General features: G+C 36.7%; 2 protein-coding genes and 1 long non-coding RNA gene across 3 annotated transcripts in view; 2 read left to right on the forward strand and 1 right to left on the reverse strand.

The window, feature by feature from the left end:
• LOC116267492 (uncharacterized) overlaps positions 1-13,770 on the forward strand; it is a 29,356-nt gene extending 15,586 nt beyond the window's left edge. The window contains exons 12-20 of the mRNA XM_031649222.2: positions 1,262-1,359; positions 1,698-1,801; positions 1,896-2,061; positions 2,149-2,271; positions 4,619-4,701; positions 11,261-11,402; positions 12,145-12,174; positions 12,431-12,501; positions 12,794-13,770. Coding sequence (XP_031505082.1) covers positions 1,262-1,359; positions 1,698-1,801; positions 1,896-2,061; positions 2,149-2,271; positions 4,619-4,701; positions 11,261-11,402; positions 12,145-12,174; positions 12,431-12,501; positions 12,794-13,391 — 1,415 coding nt within the window. The 3' untranslated portion in view covers positions 13,392-13,770. The remainder of the gene's footprint in view (positions 1-1,261; positions 1,360-1,697; positions 1,802-1,895; positions 2,062-2,148; positions 2,272-4,618; positions 4,702-11,260; positions 11,403-12,144; positions 12,175-12,430; positions 12,502-12,793) is intronic.
• On the reverse strand, positions 5,007-11,250 carry LOC126409227 (uncharacterized). Its single transcript, XM_050075219.1, has 2 exons — positions 7,925-11,250; positions 5,007-7,807 (listed from the first exon to the last, which is right to left on the reverse strand). The coding sequence occupies exon 2, from the start codon at positions 7,803-7,805 to the stop codon at positions 6,348-6,350; it is 1,458 nt and encodes a 485-aa protein (XP_049931176.1). The 5' UTR covers positions 7,806-7,807; positions 7,925-11,250; the 3' UTR covers positions 5,007-6,347.
• Positions 13,771-20,072: 6,302 nt separating the features above from the next.
• LOC116267817 (uncharacterized) lies at positions 20,073-20,627 on the forward strand. Its single transcript, XR_007572055.1, has 3 exons — positions 20,073-20,124; positions 20,355-20,426; positions 20,519-20,627. It is a non-coding gene; the product is annotated as an uncharacterized LOC116267817 (long non-coding RNA).
• Positions 20,628-23,250: the final 2,623 nt, after the last annotated feature.

Genomic DNA, 23,250 nt, shown 5'->3' on the forward strand with positions numbered 1-23,250 from the left:
TTCCTTTTTAAAGAAAAAGAACTTTTCCTTTTCAAAGGAAAAAGGAAAAGAACAATATCCTTTGAAAAGGAAGAGAGAGAGAGAGGGAGAGAGAGATCAGTCTGACTGAAACAGGGAGGTTAGCTGTAAAGAAAGAAAGAGGAGGGGAAAATGAAAGCGCCAAAAAGAGAAAGGAAAAAGGAGAGGGAGAAAGGAAAGCAAAAGGAGAAAAAAAGAGAAAGAAAAGAGGTGACACGTGTGTCCATTTTTTTGGAAACTTCTTGTTCGAAAAAGAGGGTTGTCGGTATCTCCTGTTGTTTGAAGTGTCCATGGAACATAGTTGTTGCCATTTTGACAGTACGGGGGAACTAGCACTAGAGACAAAACTCCTGCTGTTTCATATTGGTATTGCAAGATATTCCTGATGGGTTTCTGATATTTTCAAAATTTCGTAAACAAAACACAAATAGTGCCATTTTGAGGGCCCAGTATATGATACAGAATCATTAATTTATCCAATCATTGATTGATGTTGATTGAAATCATTTGAAGGGTTTCTTATCACATTATTACTTATTCTTTGCTTTTCTTGTTTCATTTTTTTTTTGTCGTGCAAAAAAAAAACCTTTTGAATAACCGGTAAAAATGGACTTAGCTAAAGAAAAAGCTTTTACCGCAGTGAAGCCTTGTTCCAGTGACCCCTAAAGCACAAGCAGAACTAGCAAACTTCAAGTTAAAGATGCAAAGCAATGTGATACGAGGCTTGAATGGAATTGTTCTTTTCTTTGAATTTGGCGGAGTTCGTGATGTTGGACTAGTTGGTTTATCATGGCCCTCTTTTTTTGCTACTCTTAGGGCAGATAAGAAAACATGAAGCATTCTTTTGGTTTCCCAAGGCCCGGGAGTGAATTCATCGCCGTATGGCTGACTGGCGAAAAGAGAAAGGAAAAAGGAGAGGGAGAAAGAAAAAGCTTTTACCGCTGTGAAGCATGTGATTTTTTTCCTTTATGTGCTTTCATTTGTTTTTCTTTCTTTGGATATTTTTTCAAGGAACAGTCCTAAAAATGGCTATTATCTTGTAACTTTTTTTTAGATTATTCTTTACATTTTGAGTTTCAGTACTTCAGAAATTCTCTTCATCTGATGAGAAAAACCACAGCTTCGAAAGCCTCCCATGGCATCGGTGGCTGACTATCTATTTGTTGAAGCATATAATTGTTGAATAGTTGAACTTGTTCAGCATGTTAGGTAACATGAAGTCATTCATTTCATGTTGTACCAGGTGATTTGCTGCAGCTGTTGAATGTATCAAATTCTCAGGTCGTTTTGACTACTACCTATGGCAAGCTACAACCTCCTCTTGGGAAACATCGTTTGAAGGTACTTGCATTCTAAAGGTACCCTTGTCAAATGTCTATAAAATAGTTGGGAGTTATTGTCTTTTAGTTATCTTTTGGAGCTTAATATTGTGCTTGGATATCTCATTTCATGTTTGATTGGTTTCAAGAATAAATTTTGAGATATCTGATTATGCTGTTTGGTGCTTCTTCTGATTTGGTAAACAGTACTTTGCATTTAGTTGCCCTTGTTTGTTGTTGCAGGAAGTTTTTTTTTTTTTTTTTTTTCGGGGTACTCGTTAATTTTAATCAGGGGGCCTTCAAGTGCTTCTCCTTTTAATTGTTTCTCCTTTTGCTTATATTAAATTAAATGGGATTCAGATTGTGGAGTTCATCTCAGTCTTGTTGACTGCTGGTAGTGAAGCTGCTGAGAAGGAGCTTGTTCAGTTAGGAGCTTTACAACGTGTTCTTGATTTGTTTTTTGAGTAAGTTTCCTGCATATTTCATAGGATTATCTGTCTACTTATATTCTTGAGAAGCAGAACCCACAGTTTTCACTGCTCCTTGTGATGACTTCAGGTATCCGTTTAATAACTTTCTGCATCACCACGTGGAAAATATAATTGTTTCATGTCTAGAGAGCAAGAAAGTCATCTTTATCGAACATCTTTTTCAAGATTGTGATCTTATTGGGAAGATTCTTGCAGCCGAAAAGAGCTTCACACTTTCAACTGCTTCTGATAAAGTAACCACTTCATTACGCTCTTTCTCTTGTGTAATTTCTTGGTAATTATGTAGGAAATAAATGTGTAACTGTTAGAAACTTCTGCAGCCAACTTCTGCTGCTTCTGGAAGATCACCTCCCAAGATAGGAAACATAGGGCACCTTACTCGAATAGCAAACAAGCTTATTCAACTTGGGAATACTAATGGCCAGATTTCAGCATACCTCCAGGTGGAGCTTTCACATTGTCTCTATTTGGTAGTTTCTTTTTACTTTTTTGCATTTGATGTTTTTGGGGAAAAACATATAAGTGGTTTTGGGCTGAAGATTAGTGAGGAAGGCTTTGATAGTGAGCAATATGATCCTGCGTTTGTGCTTTGGGCTTTGACTTTGTGAACTCTTTGGGATTTTGCCTATCAGGCTGTTGAATGAATTTTATCTTCGGGCAATGAATGTTCTGGATATGTGTTGGTAAACATTTTGCTGTTCACCTGACTAAACAGTTTGTTGACACACCTTGGATTATGCTATAAACGAAAAAAAACCTAAAACAAACCTATGTCAATTAAAGGGCATTCAAAATATGTTTGTATCACAGTCACCACAACATTCTCGGCAGTTTTTTTTGGAGAATATCTGAAGTAGAAATAAAAGGACTTACAAAAGTAACAACATAATATTTCAAGAGTTTTTCATGCAAAATATACATATTCTTTAAATCACCCATGGCATTTTCAATGATTTCTTGTTAAAATTTCTGAGATTACAAAAATAGGACTAATGGAAGAAATAATGCAATTTCATGCCTAGTATTTTTCATTCCAAAGTACAGATGTTCTAGAATCATTTAAATGATAAAGTTCACAACATAAACTGACATTCTTTTAAAATACGTATCTGTATGTATCCATATATATGTGTTTGTTTCTTTAACTAATGCTAGCAAATGACAAAAGGAAAGCCTGATCTTTATAAGGAAGATATCTCACTATCTAACATTTTTGGCATGCCTTTGAAAGTAAATTTGTGCTTTATCAATTATCATTGGCAGTTTTGCTTTTATTCAAGGCAACTGATATTTTAAGATATTGCTGATATGAGGAACTAAGATATATATAATGGCTATCAATATCAGATGTGTATTGGCAGCAAATTGAAATGGTGCTTGCGAATACGTGTGTTGGAAACATAGAGTTCTTTGTTACATTAGAGAATACAAAATCTTAATTGTTATTAGTCTTTAAATTGGAAAATAGTGAAATCACTTGATGCAGTCTGATACAACTGATGTGTTGGTGACGAATCGTTTTATAAGGTTTCTGATACAAAGGGGAAACTGATATTTGAAACATTGGCATATATTAAAAAATTACATCATGATCAATCAGATCATGTTGGATATCCAATAAAAATTGTATCCTGAACACCAATCCCATATATTTATAGAGTTATGCCCAGGTCGATCCTAATATGATTCAGGTCAGTTTCTTTTGTATGCATACCTGGACATTCAGCTCAGATTGAGTTGGGTATCCAACAACCAAGTGCTGGGCATGCTTATTCTGCTCAGTCACTTTCATGAGCAAATCATTTCAGATATATAGTGGTGATACATTGACTATTTTAATATTAGTACATCTTTCTGGACAATTCTGTGGTTTGGGATTCATTCAGGAGCCTTGTTGTATCCATTTGGTGATATATGTAAGTGCCACAAAATTAGCAGTTGATGTAGTTTCTCAGAATGAGTATCCTGCATTAGGTTGGCCTGGCCCGATAAGAGCCGGGTCCGGTTTGGCCAGATGTCTGAAACCCGAGCCCTGGCCCGATGCCCAAAATCCGAGCCCAGGCCCGGTCTGGTTAAAATAAAAAAAAATTAAATATAAAATAATTTTTTGAATATAAAATACATTTTTAATAATATATATATTTATTATTAATAAAATAAAAATAATATTTAAAATTTATCGGGCCGACCTGAGCCGGTTTGTTCGAGCCGGGTACTCGATGCCCACCTCTATCCTGCGTGCATCGTCAAAAGGACAGAAATTTAAATTCCTGAAGCACTCTTTCATGTTTTTCTTGTAATCATTAGTAAAGGTTATTTATGAAGTAGATAAGGTAAACCACTTACGGCTATTTTATCCCATAATGAAAGATAAAATAATAACCGGTTTTTATAAAGTGATCGAGATTCAAGACAACTAAATGCTTTGTATGGTGCAACTTTATCAATTCTTTTGTCATGAATAAAAGTTTGCTTGTTATTAGCTTGTCACTCATGTTTAAAGGAGTTGTTATTGAAGTTTAAGGAATTTGTGCATGAGTGTTGTAGCTTTATTTCTACATCTGCGTGCATGTTTAGGAAGTCCTTCACGCTGAAAACAAAGTTATTATTTCTCTTATGTATGTTTTAGGCACAACGGTCACTTCTTTCAATGATTGGAAGCTACAAATTTAAGTCTGTATAAGTTGGAGACTTATGTTCTATATTATGCATTGTCTAATTATTTAGTTTGGGAAATTTTCAGATAGTGCCACATCTCATTCAACTCTCTCGCAATTTTATTGTCCTCAGGAAAACAATGATTGGGCTGACTGGCAGTCCAACATACTGGTGAAGCGTAATGCACTTGAAAATATCTATCAGTGGGCTTGTGGGTAAGTACCCAAGGAAACTCTTGTTCTGTTTGTGTTGATGAATCATGTTTCTTGAAGAAACAGTTGTTGATTCTGTTCTTAAGATTCAGTAATCAAAAGCTTCATTTGCTTAAAAGAATATTTTTTAAACAATCTTGCGCTCAATGTCTGGAAACCAATGTTGTAAAACGCGTATCGTAAGCCGTATCGGTCGGGCTTTAAGATACGCCGTATCGTAACGTATCGTAACCTTATCGTAAATTTTTTAAAAAATTATTAATAAATCAGAAAAAATTTAAAAAAATTCGTAAAATTCATAAAAAAATCAGAAAAAATTAAAAATAATAAATTGTTCATAGAAAACATGTTTGAGATAATGATAGACTTATTATTGCTATAAACTTACGCGTTCATCATTCATAAACATCAAAATTCATAACAATAATACAATATCATTCAACAAAGCGTAAGGCCAGAAGCCATAAAGTGATAAAGTCATAAAACATTCAATCAAGTGTTCAACACTTCAACAACCATAGATTCATAACTCTTTAACTTTTTGATACATATAAAATGAAAGCACTCTTGACTTGACTCTCATTCATGATTCATCATTCATAATCTTCATCATCTTCTTCTTCTTCTTCATCGTCAAGAATTGGAAGATCTTCACCAACATATTCAGCACCAGCAGTAGCAGACTCTCCTTCATCAACAAAGCCTTCTGTTGCTTCAGCTTCAAGGTTGAAGCATTCAAGATCTTCATCATCAAATATTGTAGCTGGTTCTTCTTCAATCCATGGCTCTAGATCATCAAAATTTTCCAAGCTGATAGGATCGAACTGAGATGTGTGCTTCCTTGCTAATGATTTTTCTAATTTTCTACATTAAATAAGAGAAAATTTGTTAGTATATAATTTCATATAAATATATTATACAAAAAATGTAAACATTAATTAAGCTATATGCCTATATTACCTTTGTTTCAACCTCATATTATGTCGAACAAAGACAAGGTCATTCAACTTTTTATGTTCGAGCCTATTCCTTTTTTTGCTATGGATATGTTGGAACACACTCCAGTTCTTTTCGCATTCACTAGCACTGCATGTCTGGCTGAGGACTTTGACTGCAAAACGTGCTAGGTTTGGACAATCAAACCCATACCTATTCCACCACAAATCTAAACAAAAATATAACAAATCAATGTGAAAGTTTTAAAAGAATCAAATGTAACAAATGCAAAGTAAATTAAAAATTTCTATGTATTTACCTGGATGCATCGTTGTCCTGGCTCGAACGGCGACATGTAGTCCCATGTTTCGAAAACAACTATCATATAGATCCAACTCATTTTGTACAGCATCTTGTTCTGTAGAATCTTCCACTAACACATTAATACAATCTAACAAACCATGCATGACTTCTCTTTCCTTCTTAAATGTAGGAGAAAATCTAATTGCAGGATTTAGATAATAAGCTGCTGCGTGAAGAGGTTGATGAAGTTGTCCAGTCCACCTTTTATCTATAATCTTCCATATGGGCATATATAACTTTTTCTTTTCCTTTAAGTTGTCTCGAATTGTCTCTTTTGCGTTGTCCATAGCCTCATATAAGTACCCTATGGAAGGTCTGTCCTCGCTGTCAGCCAACCTGAGAACCTTAATTTATGGAACACAAACCTTCAATAGCTTCACACATGATTCCCAAAATACGTTATTGAATATAATATCCACAACTAAAGAAGCATTTCTTTTATGAGCATGTGGATATGCAGCCCATTCTTCACTAGCAAACATCTGTCTCAAAGGAGTTCTTTGTTTCACCACACTCTGCACAGTCAATACATTTGTGGCAAATCTAGTTTGTGCAGGTCGTATTAATTCAACTCCTTTTGTAAATTTTCTCATCAAACTCAATACATATGCATGATTATAGATAAATTTTGTTACCTCTTGACATTGGTCAATGGCTGATTTCATATCATGCATCTCATTAAGATCTTGAAGCATTAGATTAACAAAATGAGTGGCACATGGACTCCAATAAAATGTTCTATACTTTTGAAATAACAAATCTCCTGCAGCTCTATAATTTGCAGCATTATCTGTAATAAACTGTACAATGTTTGCAGGTCCAACTTCTTGTACGACATTATCAAAAACATTGAATAAAATCTCAGCAGTCTTAGGAACATCAAACAAGTCAAGAGATTTCAAGAACATTGTACCTTTAGGGCAATAAACAAGAAAATTTACAAGTGTTCTTGACCTTGTATCAGTCCAACCATCTGACATAATGAAGCAACCTGTTTCCTTCCAACATAATTTCAACTCATCGCAATGCTCAGACACTTCTTTGACTGTATCCTGAAGAATTTTGCCCCTCAACTGATGATATGATGACATTTTGAATCTGGGGCCTATAGAAGCAATTGCATCTGCCATGGCTTGGAATTGAAAAGAATTAGCTGCATTAAATGGAATACATGCATCATAAAACCATTTCCCTACCTGCTTTTGTGCATGATATAGCATATCTTTAGATGTCATAGCAGCACGAATCTGCGGCTGACCACCTGGGCTGGTATATGAAGGGAAAAAAATCTTAATAGAGCCAACACTAGACCTACCAGTAGGAACTCTACCACTAGGTGGTCGCATACCACGCCTGGCCCTAATATCTGTTGTGCCTCTCCTCTTCCTTCCCGTTATGCCAGATCGACATCCTTCATACATAATCTCTTTTCCTCTACGATCTCTACTTCTTGAGGTTTCCAAATCTGTTCTTAGACTGCTATCGTCTTCATCATCACATTCATAAGCTTCTTCCTCTTCTTCTTCATCTTCCAAAGGCACATTATAGCCTACATCTGCATCTTCAATTTCTTTTTGTATTCTCTTTTGACGTAAAACATGAAGCATATCTAAACATTGTTGACGCACAAATGGAGGCAAAGGTTTGTTTGGTCCTCCAACACAAGGAGACGCATCTTTGGAGGTCCCTGCCAAATGGTGTTTCATTCTAATAATCCCTCCTGAAAGTGTATTCCCACAGAAGCCACATTTGAGTTTCAAACGGTTATTCTCCTTCACCCTTTCGCACCATTGCCATGTAGGATCCATATCTTCAAAAAAAAATCGAAATCCTATGGTAAACTTAATGAAAAACACTCAAAGTCTTCCAATGTATGATTATACGGTGAAAAATTAAGAATACATGGTAAGAACATGAGATTTCATACCTTACGAAGAAGAAATGTCTGAAATGAAGAAAACCCCTTTCCTTCCCACGAAAATCAAGCACCCACGCACAAATCAACCACTTAATCTTCGATTTGACGATGAAAATCAAGTTTTTCACACTGAAAATGAACGATCGCCCTCCCTCACGGCACTATCCAAGCGTTAGAAATGAAGAACGGAAGAAAAATTTCAAAAAGAAGCCGAATAAGTAGGTCTCGGGCCCCGTATCGTACGATACGGGGTGTATCGCTCTGTATCGTACGATACAGGCCCTGTCTCGTACGATACGTGCGATACAGGGCCGATACACCCCCTTTTTACGATACGGGGGGTGTATCGTACCGTTTTTTTCAAACGAGACGACACGTATCGTACGATACGTACAACATTGCTGGAAACATCTTCAAAGTGAGTTATACATTAAGTATAAGGCTAAGTTCTCTAGGATGTTGTCCTAGATTCTGTTGTCTTCATTGTTTCGGTGCTATAAATTGCACACTATGTTTTTTGGTTCACTTTGGTGAGAAAGTGCAACCTCCAGGCTCGAATTAGACTGGTTCTTTTCTCCAATGAGGGTGAAGAGAGATAGCAGATAAAACTGCCTAGAAGCATTACGGGAAAGTGAACATAAGAAATGAAAGTTTCCACTGCAACAGAAAAAAAAAGGCAACTGATTCAGATACACTATCCTGCTTTGAAATTTATGGTACAAGGGGCGTGTGTGGACACTGGAGGAGTAAGCAACGAGCATCACGCCAAACAAGCAAGCACTCAGGAAAAAATTGGGGATGTGACCTAAGTAGGCTCCCTTCCTTCACAGGTGAATGATCATATAGAGTTGGTGAAGGCAACTGACAAGGTTCTCTAGAATGAATCAACAGAATAGCTGGACCAATGATGTTGTGTTTGAGAGAGGGAAGCAATTGCTTGGAGAGTCGGAGATGAATTGCTCCAAAGTAGAGGGCAAGACATCATTATTGTAAGAGGCCAAGGGGGAGCAGGCTGATAGTAAAGCTGCTGAATGGCTATAACAATCAATAAACAAGGGCACTTAGACCCAATAAATATCACAGCTCTGAAATGAGAATGTGGCCTGTATTCAATAATCTCAAAGATTATGTTAAATAGTATATAAACAAAAATAATAATAATAAATGACAAAAATTAAAAATAACAAATACATAAAAATTTAAAATTACATAGATAAGTATATATATATATATATATTTATGTATATACAAAACATATATAAATATATAAGTTTATTTATATAAGCATAGATATAATATATACACAAATATATTATATCTCAGAGAACATAAGGCCTTGGTAAAGAAATCTGCAAGCTAGAATTTAGAAGCCACATTAGGCAATTCTGTAGTTTTCTTTCAGAAATTCTTCACGAAGAAAGTGAGAATCCATTTGAATGTGCTTGGTTCGCTCATGAAATGTATGGTTCTTGGCAGTGTAATTGAAACTTTTAGTCATTAACACAACTTAGTAGGTTCCCATGTCACATAAGGGATGCCATAGCGAAATAATCTCAATTGCGGTTGATGCCATAGCATGATATTATACTTCTAAAGGACAAGGAAACTTCGCACTTCCATGCAATTAGGACTTACCTAAAGCAATACAAAAAGCAGTTGTAAAACTCACTCATTTATTGTTCCTTTGATATGTCTGACATTCTAAAGAACAACTTCCGTATGAACTGTTGTTGGAGCATGTTCAAATTGGCTCACGACATGAATTGCGTGAGCACTGCCTGTTTGGAACTTTGGATAACGTTGAAATGCATTGTGGACCTTACAAGTTGCTTATAGCCCTATAGGGTGTAGCGTTATCTAAGTGCACTCATTCATCAAGCTTCATTTTTATTCCAACTCTAGAGGTTCAGCTGTTTTGTCATCTGCAATGCCTAATTTAGCTATAATTTGTATAGCAAACGTGATTTGATATAAAAAATATCCTCTAGTGGAAAATGTTACCTCCTTCCTAGAAAGTATGTAAGAGAACCTAAATCCTTCATCTCAAAAATCTTTTTCTCATCCTTTAATTTCTTTGTCCTCCTTTTCATCACTTCATGTGATAATCATGTTATCAACATATAACAAGAGTATCACAGGTACTTGCGGAAGTATCTTACCAAAACAGAGCAGTGTTAGTTAAACATGATTTAAACCACAATCGATCATAGAGACTTGAAATAATACATACATATACACAAAAAACTAGATATATAACAACATAAATGATCAATTGTAGTTGGAAAAATTTTTATATCACCATCACCCTGCTGTCACTACCAAATGCTGACAGGGATTTTGTGGAAGGTGAATGAAACAAACAAAATGGTAGAACCTAAAACCAGGGATTCATAAATACATAGCAAAAGTCATCCAAAATAGTTGGAAGCACAAAACATGAATGAAAAAACTCAATCACAAGCAATCTAAATTGAGTGTATTTGCCATTTGGGAATAACAACAAACAAGATACAAAAAGGTTAAAATCCTTAGCTTCTAAAAGTAATGAAGAAAACACACCTGATTTTGGATGAATTATGACTTGTTTGAGTGAATTGAGTCAAGGCTTGAATAACCTGATTTATTGCATGAAAAACCCTATGAACCTCATCCCAGTCTTTATTGTGTCATGACTTGGCGAAGTCTTGAATGAGTGTTTTGATGATGTTGACTTCACTTACTGGGTTGACCTGGTAGGTGGCTTCAGCTGAGCCACTGAGTTGACTTGGCAAGTTTTTAAAAACTGGCATATGGTTGTGCACTTTGAAGGAAGCAGTTTGCCATGGAGAACTAACAAGGTGTGATGTTCAACCAAAATTTGTCCTATCTATGCCAACTCATATCGGAGATAACAAGGGCTGATGAAAAATAAAGACAATCCTTCAGATATTTTGTTAGTCACTGAAATGCTATATTCCCACACATGTTATGGGGTATATGGTACTTTATATTATTTAAAATAAAATTTTGCTCGTATGATTGTATTTGATCTTGTTTTCATTTCTAATGCTGTAAATTAACTCTTTGGACACCCAGCTTAATCATCAGGGAAGTGAATTTTGTTTAGTTGGTGTTGCATGATCTAATCAGTGTTTATGGTTTTTTATTTTTCAGCATCATGAAACTGTTTTTGATGAACTGTTGATATTTCCTGCTTCTACTTATATCAGAAATTCAGCTAATACATGTTTTACATTTCATTTTCAAACATTCCCTTCTTTTCTTCTCACCCGTATCAGATATCAAAGCTAAGTTTGCAAAGACATTTGCCTTTGTTATAAATTTTCTATGATACATCCTATGCAGCCGCCCAACTACATTACAAGAGCGAACAAGGGACAGTGATGATGATGATTTTCGAGACAGAGATTTTGATGTTGCAGCTCTAGCAAGTAACCTTAGCCAGGCATTTCGCTATGGTATTTACTGCAATGATGACATTGAAGAGGTATTGCCCTACGTTTCACATACATCAACTGTCTTTTTTTTGAAAAGGTTGTTCCATAGTAGAAGATTGTGCCAAGAGAACTTCTGCTAGAAGCTCTTGGAAGTGAAGGACATGTAGTTCCATCTCTAACTATGATAAAATGAAATTGGGTCAAATCATCGTGCAGATTAGCCGTCAAGAACAAAACAAGAGTCAGCTTGATACCTTTGAAAGTTTGAACTGAAAAACTAGTCGACAGAGGTCCTTACCTATTTGAGGTTGAGGTCCACCTGTTACAACCAATGGAACATCATGACCTTTCTTATCTGTTTCTGAAGTTGGTTTCTGTCCATTAGTCAAAACAGGCTTCTGAAAGTGGTGAATTTGTGATACTATCTATGTCAGTATATTTTTGGAAAAAAAATAGAAACTTTTCTTGAACTTGTTTCCTTTCATTTCGAACCTGTGCTATGATCACGACACTTCTGTATGTGCTCTTCTTAGATGAACATGTGCTGTTTGTGAAAAACTTTGTCTTGATCATTGAAAATTCAAACTGCATTCTCCTGGTAAGTTTTGAATTGCTTAAATGTTCAAGTTAGACGTCCTTTTATTTTTGTTTACTAGATGGGTGATGCTAAACTTCACACAATTATGAATGTAATACAGTAATTGACAATAGTATAAACAGCTGCTAATTATGTGTTTATAGAACACAGTCCATAGTTGGATTTTGCTAAATTTTTGCTTGGTAATCTTGCAGGCTCATGGATCCCTTGAGCGAGATGATGAGGTACATTTGTTAGGGAAAAAGACTTTTCTTGCTAGCCTGTTCATTTTATTTTCTAATGCATGGTCACTGGTTTAATGAATACTTTCGCGATCTGCTGAGAATTCTCATCCTATATATTACAGGGAGTCATCTCATATGACTTCCATCTTGTAGGCACATTAGGACCTAGGATCTACATTGTTTCTTTTGCTGCTGCAGTTTGTCATTTTCCAACTTACAACACTCGTAATTGGCTGGGTGTTTGGTGATTTGGCAGGACGTGTATTTTGATGAAGAATCTGCAGAAGTTGTCATATCTTCTCTAAGGCTGGGAGATGACCAGGATAGGTTAGCTCCATTAAGAAAACCTCTTCTACAAATTAGTTGAGTAAGTTAATTGCATTTGCATCTTTAGATGAGTGAAGATTCTTCTAAATCCCTAAAAAATGGCGTGCAAATGTTCGTTTATGATGATCCAGCAGTTCCGTGTCAGTTCATCATGATAGGCAAGTTAACTGCATAAGTTAATTACCTCTTGCTTTGCATCATTTTGGGTTGCCTGACTGGAGGTTTTCACCATAGGCTTTCATGTTTATTCTTTGTTTCATGCTTTGGCTGACAGTCCCTCTTGCTGTTGCAGTGGATCTCTTTTTACAAATTCCAACTGGTTTGCTTTTGAGGATGACCGAGTTGCTAATGATCGGATTAGTGATTCTCTTGCCACTGCGTCACCCAGTGCTGAGGATGACGAGGTGGTTGTTGGTGAGGATGATTTAAGTAATACCACTGCATTGACAGAAGACACTGAGGAGAAGTCATTGCAGCCAGTACCTGGGGTTTCAGACAACGGTATGCATGTGGAGGTGAATGACACTCGACCTGCAACTGCCAGCGAGGGTGAAAAACCACCTGAGTGGGTGGAATGGAGGGAATCATCTGGTTTAGGGTCATCATCAGGATCAAACTTTAAACTAGCAGCTTCTGTCAATGGTGATCCAAAAGTAGGTGGCAGTGTTCCATTTTCCACTGATGAAGCCAATTCAGGCATGCCATCAACTGCTGGTATTGCAAACAGTACTGTAGCTTTGCCATTGTTGGGGGGTGAGAACCTGCTCTTGGATGACCCATCTGCTTCCATGTTTGAAGATGTGGAGTTGGTAGGCAAGGAAGAAACGACAGATTCAATGGAACTTGATAAGAACATTGGGATCGGACATAGTGCACCTGCTGCAAGTTGATCAAAGAAGCTTCTGTTCTGAAGAGCAACATTGTGTCTATTGTCTGCAGAATGCCCGTCAATCATGCTGTCGAGGTTATTGTAACTTAGAATTCTGTAGAAATGGGAGAAGTAACATCATTTTAGGGGAGCTGATTTTTCTGTTGTCCATGACCAGCACTAGCAAGGGGATCTCCCTCCCTCCCTTTCTCTCTCTTTCTCTCTCACATTTGGCAACAGGTTGAAGTGGGTCATGGATGATCATGTTGGACAGCTCCAATTTATTGTTTTCTGCTGAGCCCCCATCTACAGTGGTGGAGGTGAAACACACTAGCTTATTGCTCTTTTCCTGTCGCCATTGATTTTTTCTGTATGATTAGTTCGTTCCTCTTTTTGCTTGACGAGCTTTATGCATTTGGGTGAATTTTAGAAAGCTTGCAAACTCGCCTACTTTTCGAGTTATAAATGCTAAAAATTATCCATAGGACTTTTGGGCAACGGAGCTCCCAAATATTACATCTTGGGTTTTATAATAATAGAACGGGCTTTTGCGTCTTGCAGTGGAGTACCGAACTGTCGTGGTGCATCCGCTTGGCTCAGTTTTGTTTCATTTTTTTCTTTTTAGTAAGAGACAATTGCAGTGGGCTTGTGTCGGCAGCCTTGGGTTATCTAATTATCTTTATTGACATTCTTTGAAAGAATGTTGATAGAACGAACTTCAACGTGATCGATTTTATGTTCGATGGTAGTAGAGAAATGGGAATTTTTCTTTTATGGTATGGTATGTCTGATCTTTTTTTGATGTGTTTGGCCTGTTGACGATTGAATAAATTCGTCTTTCATTTGTTTCTCTCGTCCATAATGAAGGGACCACCTATGCGGAATTTAGGTTTGAAAATTTCCTAAATTTTGCAAATGTGGACCTTTTTCATATTTAACTTGGGGAAAGCAGCATAGTGGTACCCCTTAGTTCTTTTGCTCCGCCTATGCCTCCACGCACCTTGCCTCTAATGCTTTGGATTGTTGATCTATCGTGTCTGTTCTAGACTGCTGGAGTTTGGTGCCATCTCACTTTGTTGATCCAAAAAAGGTGGATGCACACTTTCATCAACGAATGGAAACTTGGATCTATCATGTAAGGTTTGTACATTGGTTTTGAGGGACAACACAAGAGAGACAAGGGTTCTGATCTAGGGGTAGGGGGATGGTCTTTCTGCTACCATCTAAGATTAGATTCAGTTATAAATGTTGGCATAAGGCACATTTGCGTCCTTTCTAAACTACTCATTCTTAGGATTTTTAGTGCGTGTATGTGTTCAAATCCGAAGACGAGGACCGAAAGAAGATGACCAGGAATGACCCCATGGGGTGACATTGTGAAGGACGATAAGTTTGCTGCAAATCGTTGAGGCAAAGTATGCTGAATACACAAGGATTGGCAAGAGAATTCAGTGACCGAGTGAGGTCAAATAACCACCTTGTCACTATTGTTTCTTCTAGACAACTTTTTGCTCTCTTCCATAGAATGCGTAGTGAAATTTCTTTCGTCCTTAACATTGTCTTTTATATTGTCAATGTACACCTTTTAATCATCATGTTTTCTATCTTGTAAAACTGCACCTCTTAAGCATTCTTGTACTGCCACTTTCAGTTATATTTAGAATATTTCTTGCATGGTAATTTTGTAAATTGACACTATCAATGGCATTTCCCGACGGTGCCAAACGCCAGCAGATGTCTTTTCCTGGCATTCGCCCACTACCGGGCCTGCTAGTGTCGGGACACCCATACTCGATTCTTTGAAGTGCCAGTAGTAGCCGGCAGTTTATCAATGAGGGCGGTCCGGTTGCCATGTACATGCATATCCATTCGTTAAAAGAAAGGTGAATATATATATTAAAAAAGAGAATCAACATCACAAAATTTATGAAAACTTTTATTATTAATATATTAGATTGCTTTTCTAGTACACTGTTGACATCAGGCTAAATGAATTGTAACGAGCTTTGCATAAAATTGGGTGTGCCTGGTCACAAAAGGCTGGAATGAATGTATATGATGATGCACAAACAAATCAGCACAGTTGAACTAAGAGAGCACCACGGAAGGCATCACCGACACTTGTGTCAACAGTCATAACTGAGAATCCATCAGCTGAGTCAGCCACACGAATGCGCTAAAAATGGTGACGCACCTGAGCCAACTCAGGTCTGAGTGCGCCCAACATGACATCGACACGATTGCTACTGACTGCACCCACTTTTTTTCCTCGTTTTCTTCTCTACCTATCTTTTCCCTCTTTTCTCTTTCCTCTTCTTATTTTATGTAATAAAACTTTGAATTTTGTGTAGGATTAAGGTAACCTTGATTAAAAAATTTAAAAATATAAACAAATAAAATTGCTTATCTATATGTGTATGCACTCCACACCCCATGTGACATAGACTGCAACTTTTCCATTGAAATAAAGCAGATAAACACCAACAAAGGCATCACCCGAACTATCAACACTGTCTAAGTGAATCCACGAACTTTTCCTTTAAAGTTCCGTAATATGGAGTAGAAGCTATGACATGAATTAGTTTCATTATGCCTTTGTCAAATTAGAAAAAAATGGAAAAAATCTAGCAAAATAAAATAAATCTCGGTGAAATATCTGCAGCCATCTGTTGCAAACCGTCGTCCTATAGGGACAGAACCGCATCTTCCCCGTCCGAATCTCCTCCAATTTGTCAATAACGAAACATTGTCATCACTAACCTGCAAAGTTACCACACTGGAGCCCTCATGAAAAATGAAATCATGCAGTAACTGTAGCAAACTACATTGCGCCTTTTCTGTTAACAATATTAAGCTTTTCAATATGACAAGGTTATGCCATCATGTTTAGGTTTGAAAAAAACTGTACAACACAAAGCAGGAAAACTCAATAGAAAAACTTATAAATAACCGTTCAATGATTGAGCAGATTACAAACGATGGGGATTTCTGTCGACATTGGCAGATCAAAATTTTAATCTTCGTGGTGCATGTTCCCGTGTTTGTGGAAGATTTCTTATAAGCAGATGGAAGCAAGGAGGTCAACTTTCGAAAGATAAGAGCGTAGGTGCTTTAGTAGTGCTGTTCCCCTGGGGCTCCCAGGTTTCTACAATGGCTTTTAACTGCCATGGAGCGGCAGCGGCTTCCGCTGCTTTCAGGTCGCTGCAACAGAAATATCTCTATTCTTGCGGTGGTTATAAAAAGTAAGATCACACACGGGTGGGTGCACTGGTCATTTTAACTCTCAGTTAAGTTTTCCGTCGATTTTATACGGCTGAGTTGGGTGTTTGAGAATTAGTAAGCTTCGGTGCCAAAATGTGGCACTTTAAAATGTCGCACTTTAAAGTTGAGTAGTAGTTTGTAAATCACTCAGGTTGTGGATTTAAGATCCATGATGATTGAGATCTAAGATCCGTGGTGAACTGAGATCCATGAATTTGAGGTTGGATCCTTCCCATCCAATCTTAAATCCATGGCATGTAGCATGGATTTTAAAGTCATGCTACTTAAATTGAGGAGCTCCTAAAATACATCTTTTTATGCAGCATCAGATGAGACCATCATGCAACCATTGAGACAACTATTTTATATATATATATTTTCAAATTATGATGCTTCTAAGAGATTTTGTACTACTTCTAAGAGAAACAATAAAAAAAATGAGTTCAAGTACCTCATGTAGCAAAATAAAAACATGCATCAAATTCATGTTCCTTATAGATTCTCTCTCGTTCCATATGCTCTTAATGCCTTTATGCACAACACCAGTAAGAGCCAAAGAAGCAGCCTCACATTCAAGTAACAAGAAAGCAACAATCCAGCTCACCTGACAGCCTTCATGGCAATGGCTTGCATAAGAAAGCTGGAAAAAAAAAGTGTGCCTATTATACAGATGTACTCATAAATGATACAAAAACCATTGGTCATATCTAATCTTCAATCCAATACATATAAAAGATATACATATATTTCAACTACATAATTATAGTAATATATTATTAAAGTTTGTATTTTATATATGGATATACATTATTGTGCATGTTAAATGTAAACTATGTCACACAAGTAGGGCTATAGGAGTAGAGCACTTTTAAAAAATTTAGGTACAAGAACACGGCCATTCAAACACACACATGCACACAGATATAATATAGAAACTTTATAAAAGGAAATTAAATCACCAGAAAATTGCCGATCACCATAAAATCTCATCGAAAAACCTTGCTGAGTAGGTGGAGTTAAATCACAAAGAACATGAACAATCATTTGGTGCCTATTAATGGCCCTTGATTTTCATTATATATAAATGATGTCCAATCTGCATGGAGATTACTTATTCTAATTGATCTAAGGCTTGCTTCCTTCATCATACGGGGTGGAATCATGATATTTACCAGTTCATATTGCGGGTCTGGAATTTCTTGAAGTCACAGAAAGCTTCTTTCTGCATGCTTGGAGAGTAAGAAAATAATTATACCCTTTATATGCTAATTGTTAAATGGTCCAATAGAATTAACCAATATTAACCCAAAATGATCTTTTGCATTTTGCAGATGGATCCTTTGTTATACTTGATCTGGATATTTGTGTATGTGTTATGTGAAAGAAAAGGATATCGACAGTTTATTAAGCTTTTGGAACTTAAAAAACGTTTCTAATTAAGGTTAAGGTGTATAATTTGGACCTGGTCATTAATTTCTGCTTAATGAATTTTCGGTGTGTTTGTGCAGCACCTAGATATAGACAGAGGAAAGAAGAAGAGAATGCCACTTCTGGCATATTGATGGCAAATCATATAATAAAGAGAGGTCATTTGGAAAGAAGCATAGACAAGGATTCTTGTACTTCAAACAAGAATTACAATAAAGATGCTGATTGGACATACTTTCTTATATTGAAGCATTTTCATGAATGCAGAAAAATTATCTTGCTATGAAGATGTTGCATCTCTTGTTTAATAAGGTGGCAATGAAACTTAATATATTTTATGATGCTATGCTTAATGGAGCATGGAGACTTTTTCGGCACTTTGGATTGTTGTAAAAATAAAATATTGTTTCTTGATTCATTCATATGGCACATAGCAACAAGGATCTGTCTTGGCCGCTGTCATTATAATTCTATCTTCTACTTCAGGGATATCTACCTGCTGCATTTTGTTATTGGTCATCCCAAGATCCTGAACTGAACTTCAGTATAAGCAGCCACACACCTCCAGTATGCTCCCCAAAGCATGAATAAGCAACATTATGTTACGTGGCTCTAATAATGTATTATGAGACGGCACATCATCCAAGAAAGTGCCTCCATCTTTAAAGAACAAGATGATGATTGGAGGCAAGCATTTACATAGGAGAAGTTGGCTCATTCAATGCAAAAGTGCGGAGGAAAAACTGGAGAACTCATAAATGAATTGAATTGGACAAGGCAAGCTTAATACACAAGAAGGGGTTCAATGCTTATATAACAAAATGGGAGAAGTGACGGTAAGATCTAGCCATTGGCTAGCTCAAACAGCTAGAAGACTAGCCAACTAGTTGCTGCAGCAAAAAAAAAAAGGAATAAAAAGATGAAATTGTAAGAAAAGTAAAAAACTATTGTAAGGAAAGTAAAAAACTATGGAACATAAAAAATGAAAATTAACTCATTCTAACTAATCCAAAAACTATGTACGTTTAAAGACTATAGTATATGTATATAATTGATCTATTGATATCACTTATTAAAAATGTCTTAACAGCTTGGTACTGCATCGTCCTTGCTTCTTGCTTTCTGGATGCTCTAAATATTTGAAGTGACCACTTCTTGATTCTAGTTCCATGATTGCTTCCAATGTTGGCACACAACATTTGGACACTTTGGTTATTTTGTACATCTGCACATAGCTTTAATTTGGTCTCGATGGAAATCATTTTATCTTATATTGAGCCTCCTCATTACCTATGTCTTGTAATGAAAATGTAGGTTCAAGTTTTGTCATTTCATTGGCCAGCTTGTCTTCAATTCTTCTGTTAACATTCAGACTGTTTATACATTATTTGAATGTGTTTCCTTCATTTGGTTTATGGCAGGAATTCCTATGACTTGTATAATGTCTCACTGTAAGGGTTTCTTTTTTTTCTTTCCTTTCACTACAGGTATACGGAAGAGAGTGATAAATGTCGTTCAAGGCTTTGGTTTTTTGAAGGGAACAGAAAAATCATGCTGTATACTGAGCGTGCTCATTTTTACTTTAGATACAAGGTTTCCGCTGCTCTTCCATTAAGTGATATGCTGTTAAGAATTTATTCCCAGGCATCAATTTTTTGCTTCTGCTCAGAATTTAGAAACTTGACCTGATTCACCTGGACCCATGATTGACCCCTTTGAAGTTGGATGTCCAGCAGTTTTGCCATGGTAGGCACAGGTCCAATTTTGTGCAGATCCAGTTTGTTGTTTAGAAATGTAACCTAAATTATGTTACGATGGTTGAGCTACATCAGTTTTGCTCCTAGCCGATGCCACAATTTATACCTGCTTATGAGCTTTCATTTTCAACAGCATTCATTTCTTTTTTCAGTTACTTCGCGTGTGTGCAGTATATAGATCTTAACAGGAGTTTTAGATGGATTGATCATCTCATGATCTTTTTGTGTTTCATCCCTGAATCACAGATTAGAGGTGTCAAGAAGTTAATCATTTATTCTCGTCCAGAAAGGAAAGAATTTTATCCTGAGGTACTTCATTGCCCATAATTTTTTGAACTTTTCTTGCTAATACAGAAAGGGAGCCCATGTTTCCTTCTTGAGTTCCAAGCATCTAGGACTCGAGCCAGGCTGGTTTGCAAGGTCCTAGCAATCTCCTCCAAGGAATATTGGGGCTTCTAGGCATGATTCAAGTGATTTTTAAATTATAGTGCCTAACTTCTGAGTAAGGACATGATTCACCTTTTTTTGTCAATCTCTAGATAGTAAATAAGCTTGGAGAAGTTGACAATGGAAGCTGCCTAGTGCTATTCTCACGCTTTGACAGTTACAAGGTTCTTGCATCTTTTCATTTCACCCATGCTTATTTTGTTCTGTCTCTTCTAGTTTGATTCTTTTGCTGAATGAAACCATCAAAACTTTTCAGCTGGAGAGAATTGTGGGAACACCTGCATCCAAGAAGATGGTGTCCTCCATGAAGAACACCTTTGTCTTCTCTTAGCAGTTCAGTTCTTGTTGGCTGTATGAAAAGAAACCTGTCGTCTCCCAGTAACATTTTTGTTCTCATGCGGCATGAAAGTGTGGTCTTTTTTGTACTTTAATTTATTGGATGCCCAATTTAGAGTGAACTTATTTTAATGTGAGTAGATAGTCCCTGTGATTATTAATGCATTCATAGCCCAAAGTCTTGATGCAGGTCGGTCATCATATAAAACATCTCTTTCTCTCTCTCTCTCTCTCTCTCTCTCTCTCGCCCCACCTTGCTAGTGTGTATGACGACAGGCATGGAGATAAAACTGTCAAATTGTTTTGCATGGGCAACGAAAGCGTATTGGTAGGTGGTTTGCATTGTTGAAAAAAGGTGGTATATGTCATCTAACACAATGGGCTGGTTTGTCCAATTTTGTAAGGCGAGGTTTCTTCTGCAGTGCATTGATCACAGGTTTGTGATTTAATGAATTTTTGTGTAGCTATGTTGTAGCAACAATGCTTAAGAAAAGAAATGTTTGGCCGTTTGCCTGTCATGTTTCCTTCATTGGTAGAACCTTAAATATGGAAATTGACAGTACTGGTATATACTCTCTCTCTCTCTCTCTCTTCGCACACACACTGGTCCTTGATGAAATCAGGACTGAGTTAGCATGTGCCAGTTTGCCTGTTGATGTTATGGACTAAATGAATTGTGTCTCACAGGAGCCCTTGATGGGCTTTGCCTCTGAATCTACCAGCCCTTTAGGTGGCTTCATGGACGGGTTCTCGGTTTATTCTTTTGCTTTGATGATCTGCATCTGCTTGGAATTTGCTTATTGCTTCACACCAACCTGAACGTCAATGGCTATGCTAAATTGCTAATGAAATATTATCGTCTCGTTTGCTTCCCATTTTCCTTCCGTTTTCATTTTTTTTTTATCATGGCCTGATTACCAAGGAAAGAAAAAGAAGTCTAAAATGAGAGATTCCAAAGAAAAATCACCAGTGGCAACAGTAAATACTCAAGGTCCTCACTAAGTGCACAAGCTATTAAGTCATTTAACTAGGTTTTCATCGTTTAGGAGTGTGACAGGCCTGGTCTCGTAGTATGACTCTGATTCGTACTTTTGCTTTTTATTGGAAAAACTAGAGGCGGGCATGGGGCCTAGTTATTAAGTAAAACTAGAGGCGGGCATCGGGCTTAGTTATTAAGTAAAACTAGAGGCGGACATCGGGGGCTGGCCCGGGCCTGGGCCCGACCGGGCCCGGCCTGGTTATAATAAAAATAATAATTTTTAAATTATAAAATAATTTTTTAAATATAAAACATATTTGTTAGTAATAAATATATATTATTAAAATAAAAAAATTAGAAAAAAAATTAATCCTTAACGGGTCGGATCAGGCCGGGCCGGGCTGACTCGGGCCCCACCGGCAGCCCGGCCCAAGGCCCAGCCCCAACTAAAACCGTCATATTTTCTTTCTCAAACAATTTGGAGCAAAGTACGTAATTTATTGTTTGTTCTCTGAGGAGACTGGTAAACGCGTCTAGGGTAAACCAATGTTGGACTCTGATTTTGCTTTTTTGAGGAAGTGTTTGATACTTTGACAGGGGAACGTATATTCTTTGTGATATATTTCAGAAGAACTCATTATAGACCAACTTAGTAGGTTTTCCAGTTTGGTCCCTGCTGGCCAATTTCTATTTGAATCTATGTTGTTTTCATGTTGAAGAAACTAAAAAGTTCAATGCTTGGCCTACTAAAACAAAGCTTGATATGAAGCGGAGCACACATTAGGACTACTGGATTAAGAATTTCTTCCTTTTGCATTTTGCGGAACCTAAAGTGAAGTTTTGTTGAATACAAGGGAGCTTACCATATTACTACAATTTTTGGCTACTTCAAAATTGAGTTTTATGATTTTTATCTGATTGTATGCACCATCTTTTTTGAAAAAAATATTGGATATAATCTTCGTGTATCATTTGAATAACACATAAATGTTCTCTACATCAGGTGTCAGTAAGGCATATAAACTTCATCTAAATTATGTGTGACCACTCATAACAAAATGACGTCTTACAAAAATAAAACTAAAGCTAGGTAACGTATGTATTAATAATCTACTTCAATGTATGTTGCTTTATCGCAAATCATCATCATTAGAGTTGAAAACTTTATGTGGATCCTTCAGAACTTGTTTTGGCAGCTGTTTGAGTCATTGCTCTATATTTAGATTCAATAGTTGATCAGGCTATAGTAGGTTGTTTTTAACTTTCCTATGTAGGCTCCATCCCATACACAAAGAATTTGGTGGTGGACTTTTACTCATTAATGGTGTATGTGTCCATATTAAAGCATGCAACTATAACAAGGCGTGAGCATTATCTTGCTCATAGTCAAACAAATAATATATATTTTTCTTGCAATTACTTATAGAAGTTTACCAACAAATAATCTACAAATTTTGCTATCAACTAGTTCTGCTTGCTCATCATATATATGAAGTTTATGGTCCTTAAGAATGTTAATTGGTGTAGCTCCTAACGATCGTGTTTCTTCTAACAAATCAAACACATACTTTTTTTTTTAGATAAAACTAACCCTTCACTACTTTTGGCCATCACAATATATACTTGAGGGAACCAAGATGTTAGCAACAAAGTACTTCTGAATATGGACTTCG

This window comes from Nymphaea colorata, chromosome 14 (assembly GCF_008831285.2).
Source record: "Nymphaea colorata isolate Beijing-Zhang1983 chromosome 14, ASM883128v2, whole genome shotgun sequence".
In the NCBI taxonomy this organism is placed as follows: domain Eukaryota; kingdom Viridiplantae; phylum Streptophyta; class Magnoliopsida; order Nymphaeales; family Nymphaeaceae; genus Nymphaea; species Nymphaea colorata.

Coding starts and splice junctions, on each gene's coding strand:
- LOC126409227 (XM_050075219.1), bottom strand. CDS start 7,805: ATGGATCCTACATGGCAATGGTGCGAAAGGGTGAAGGAGAATAACCGT.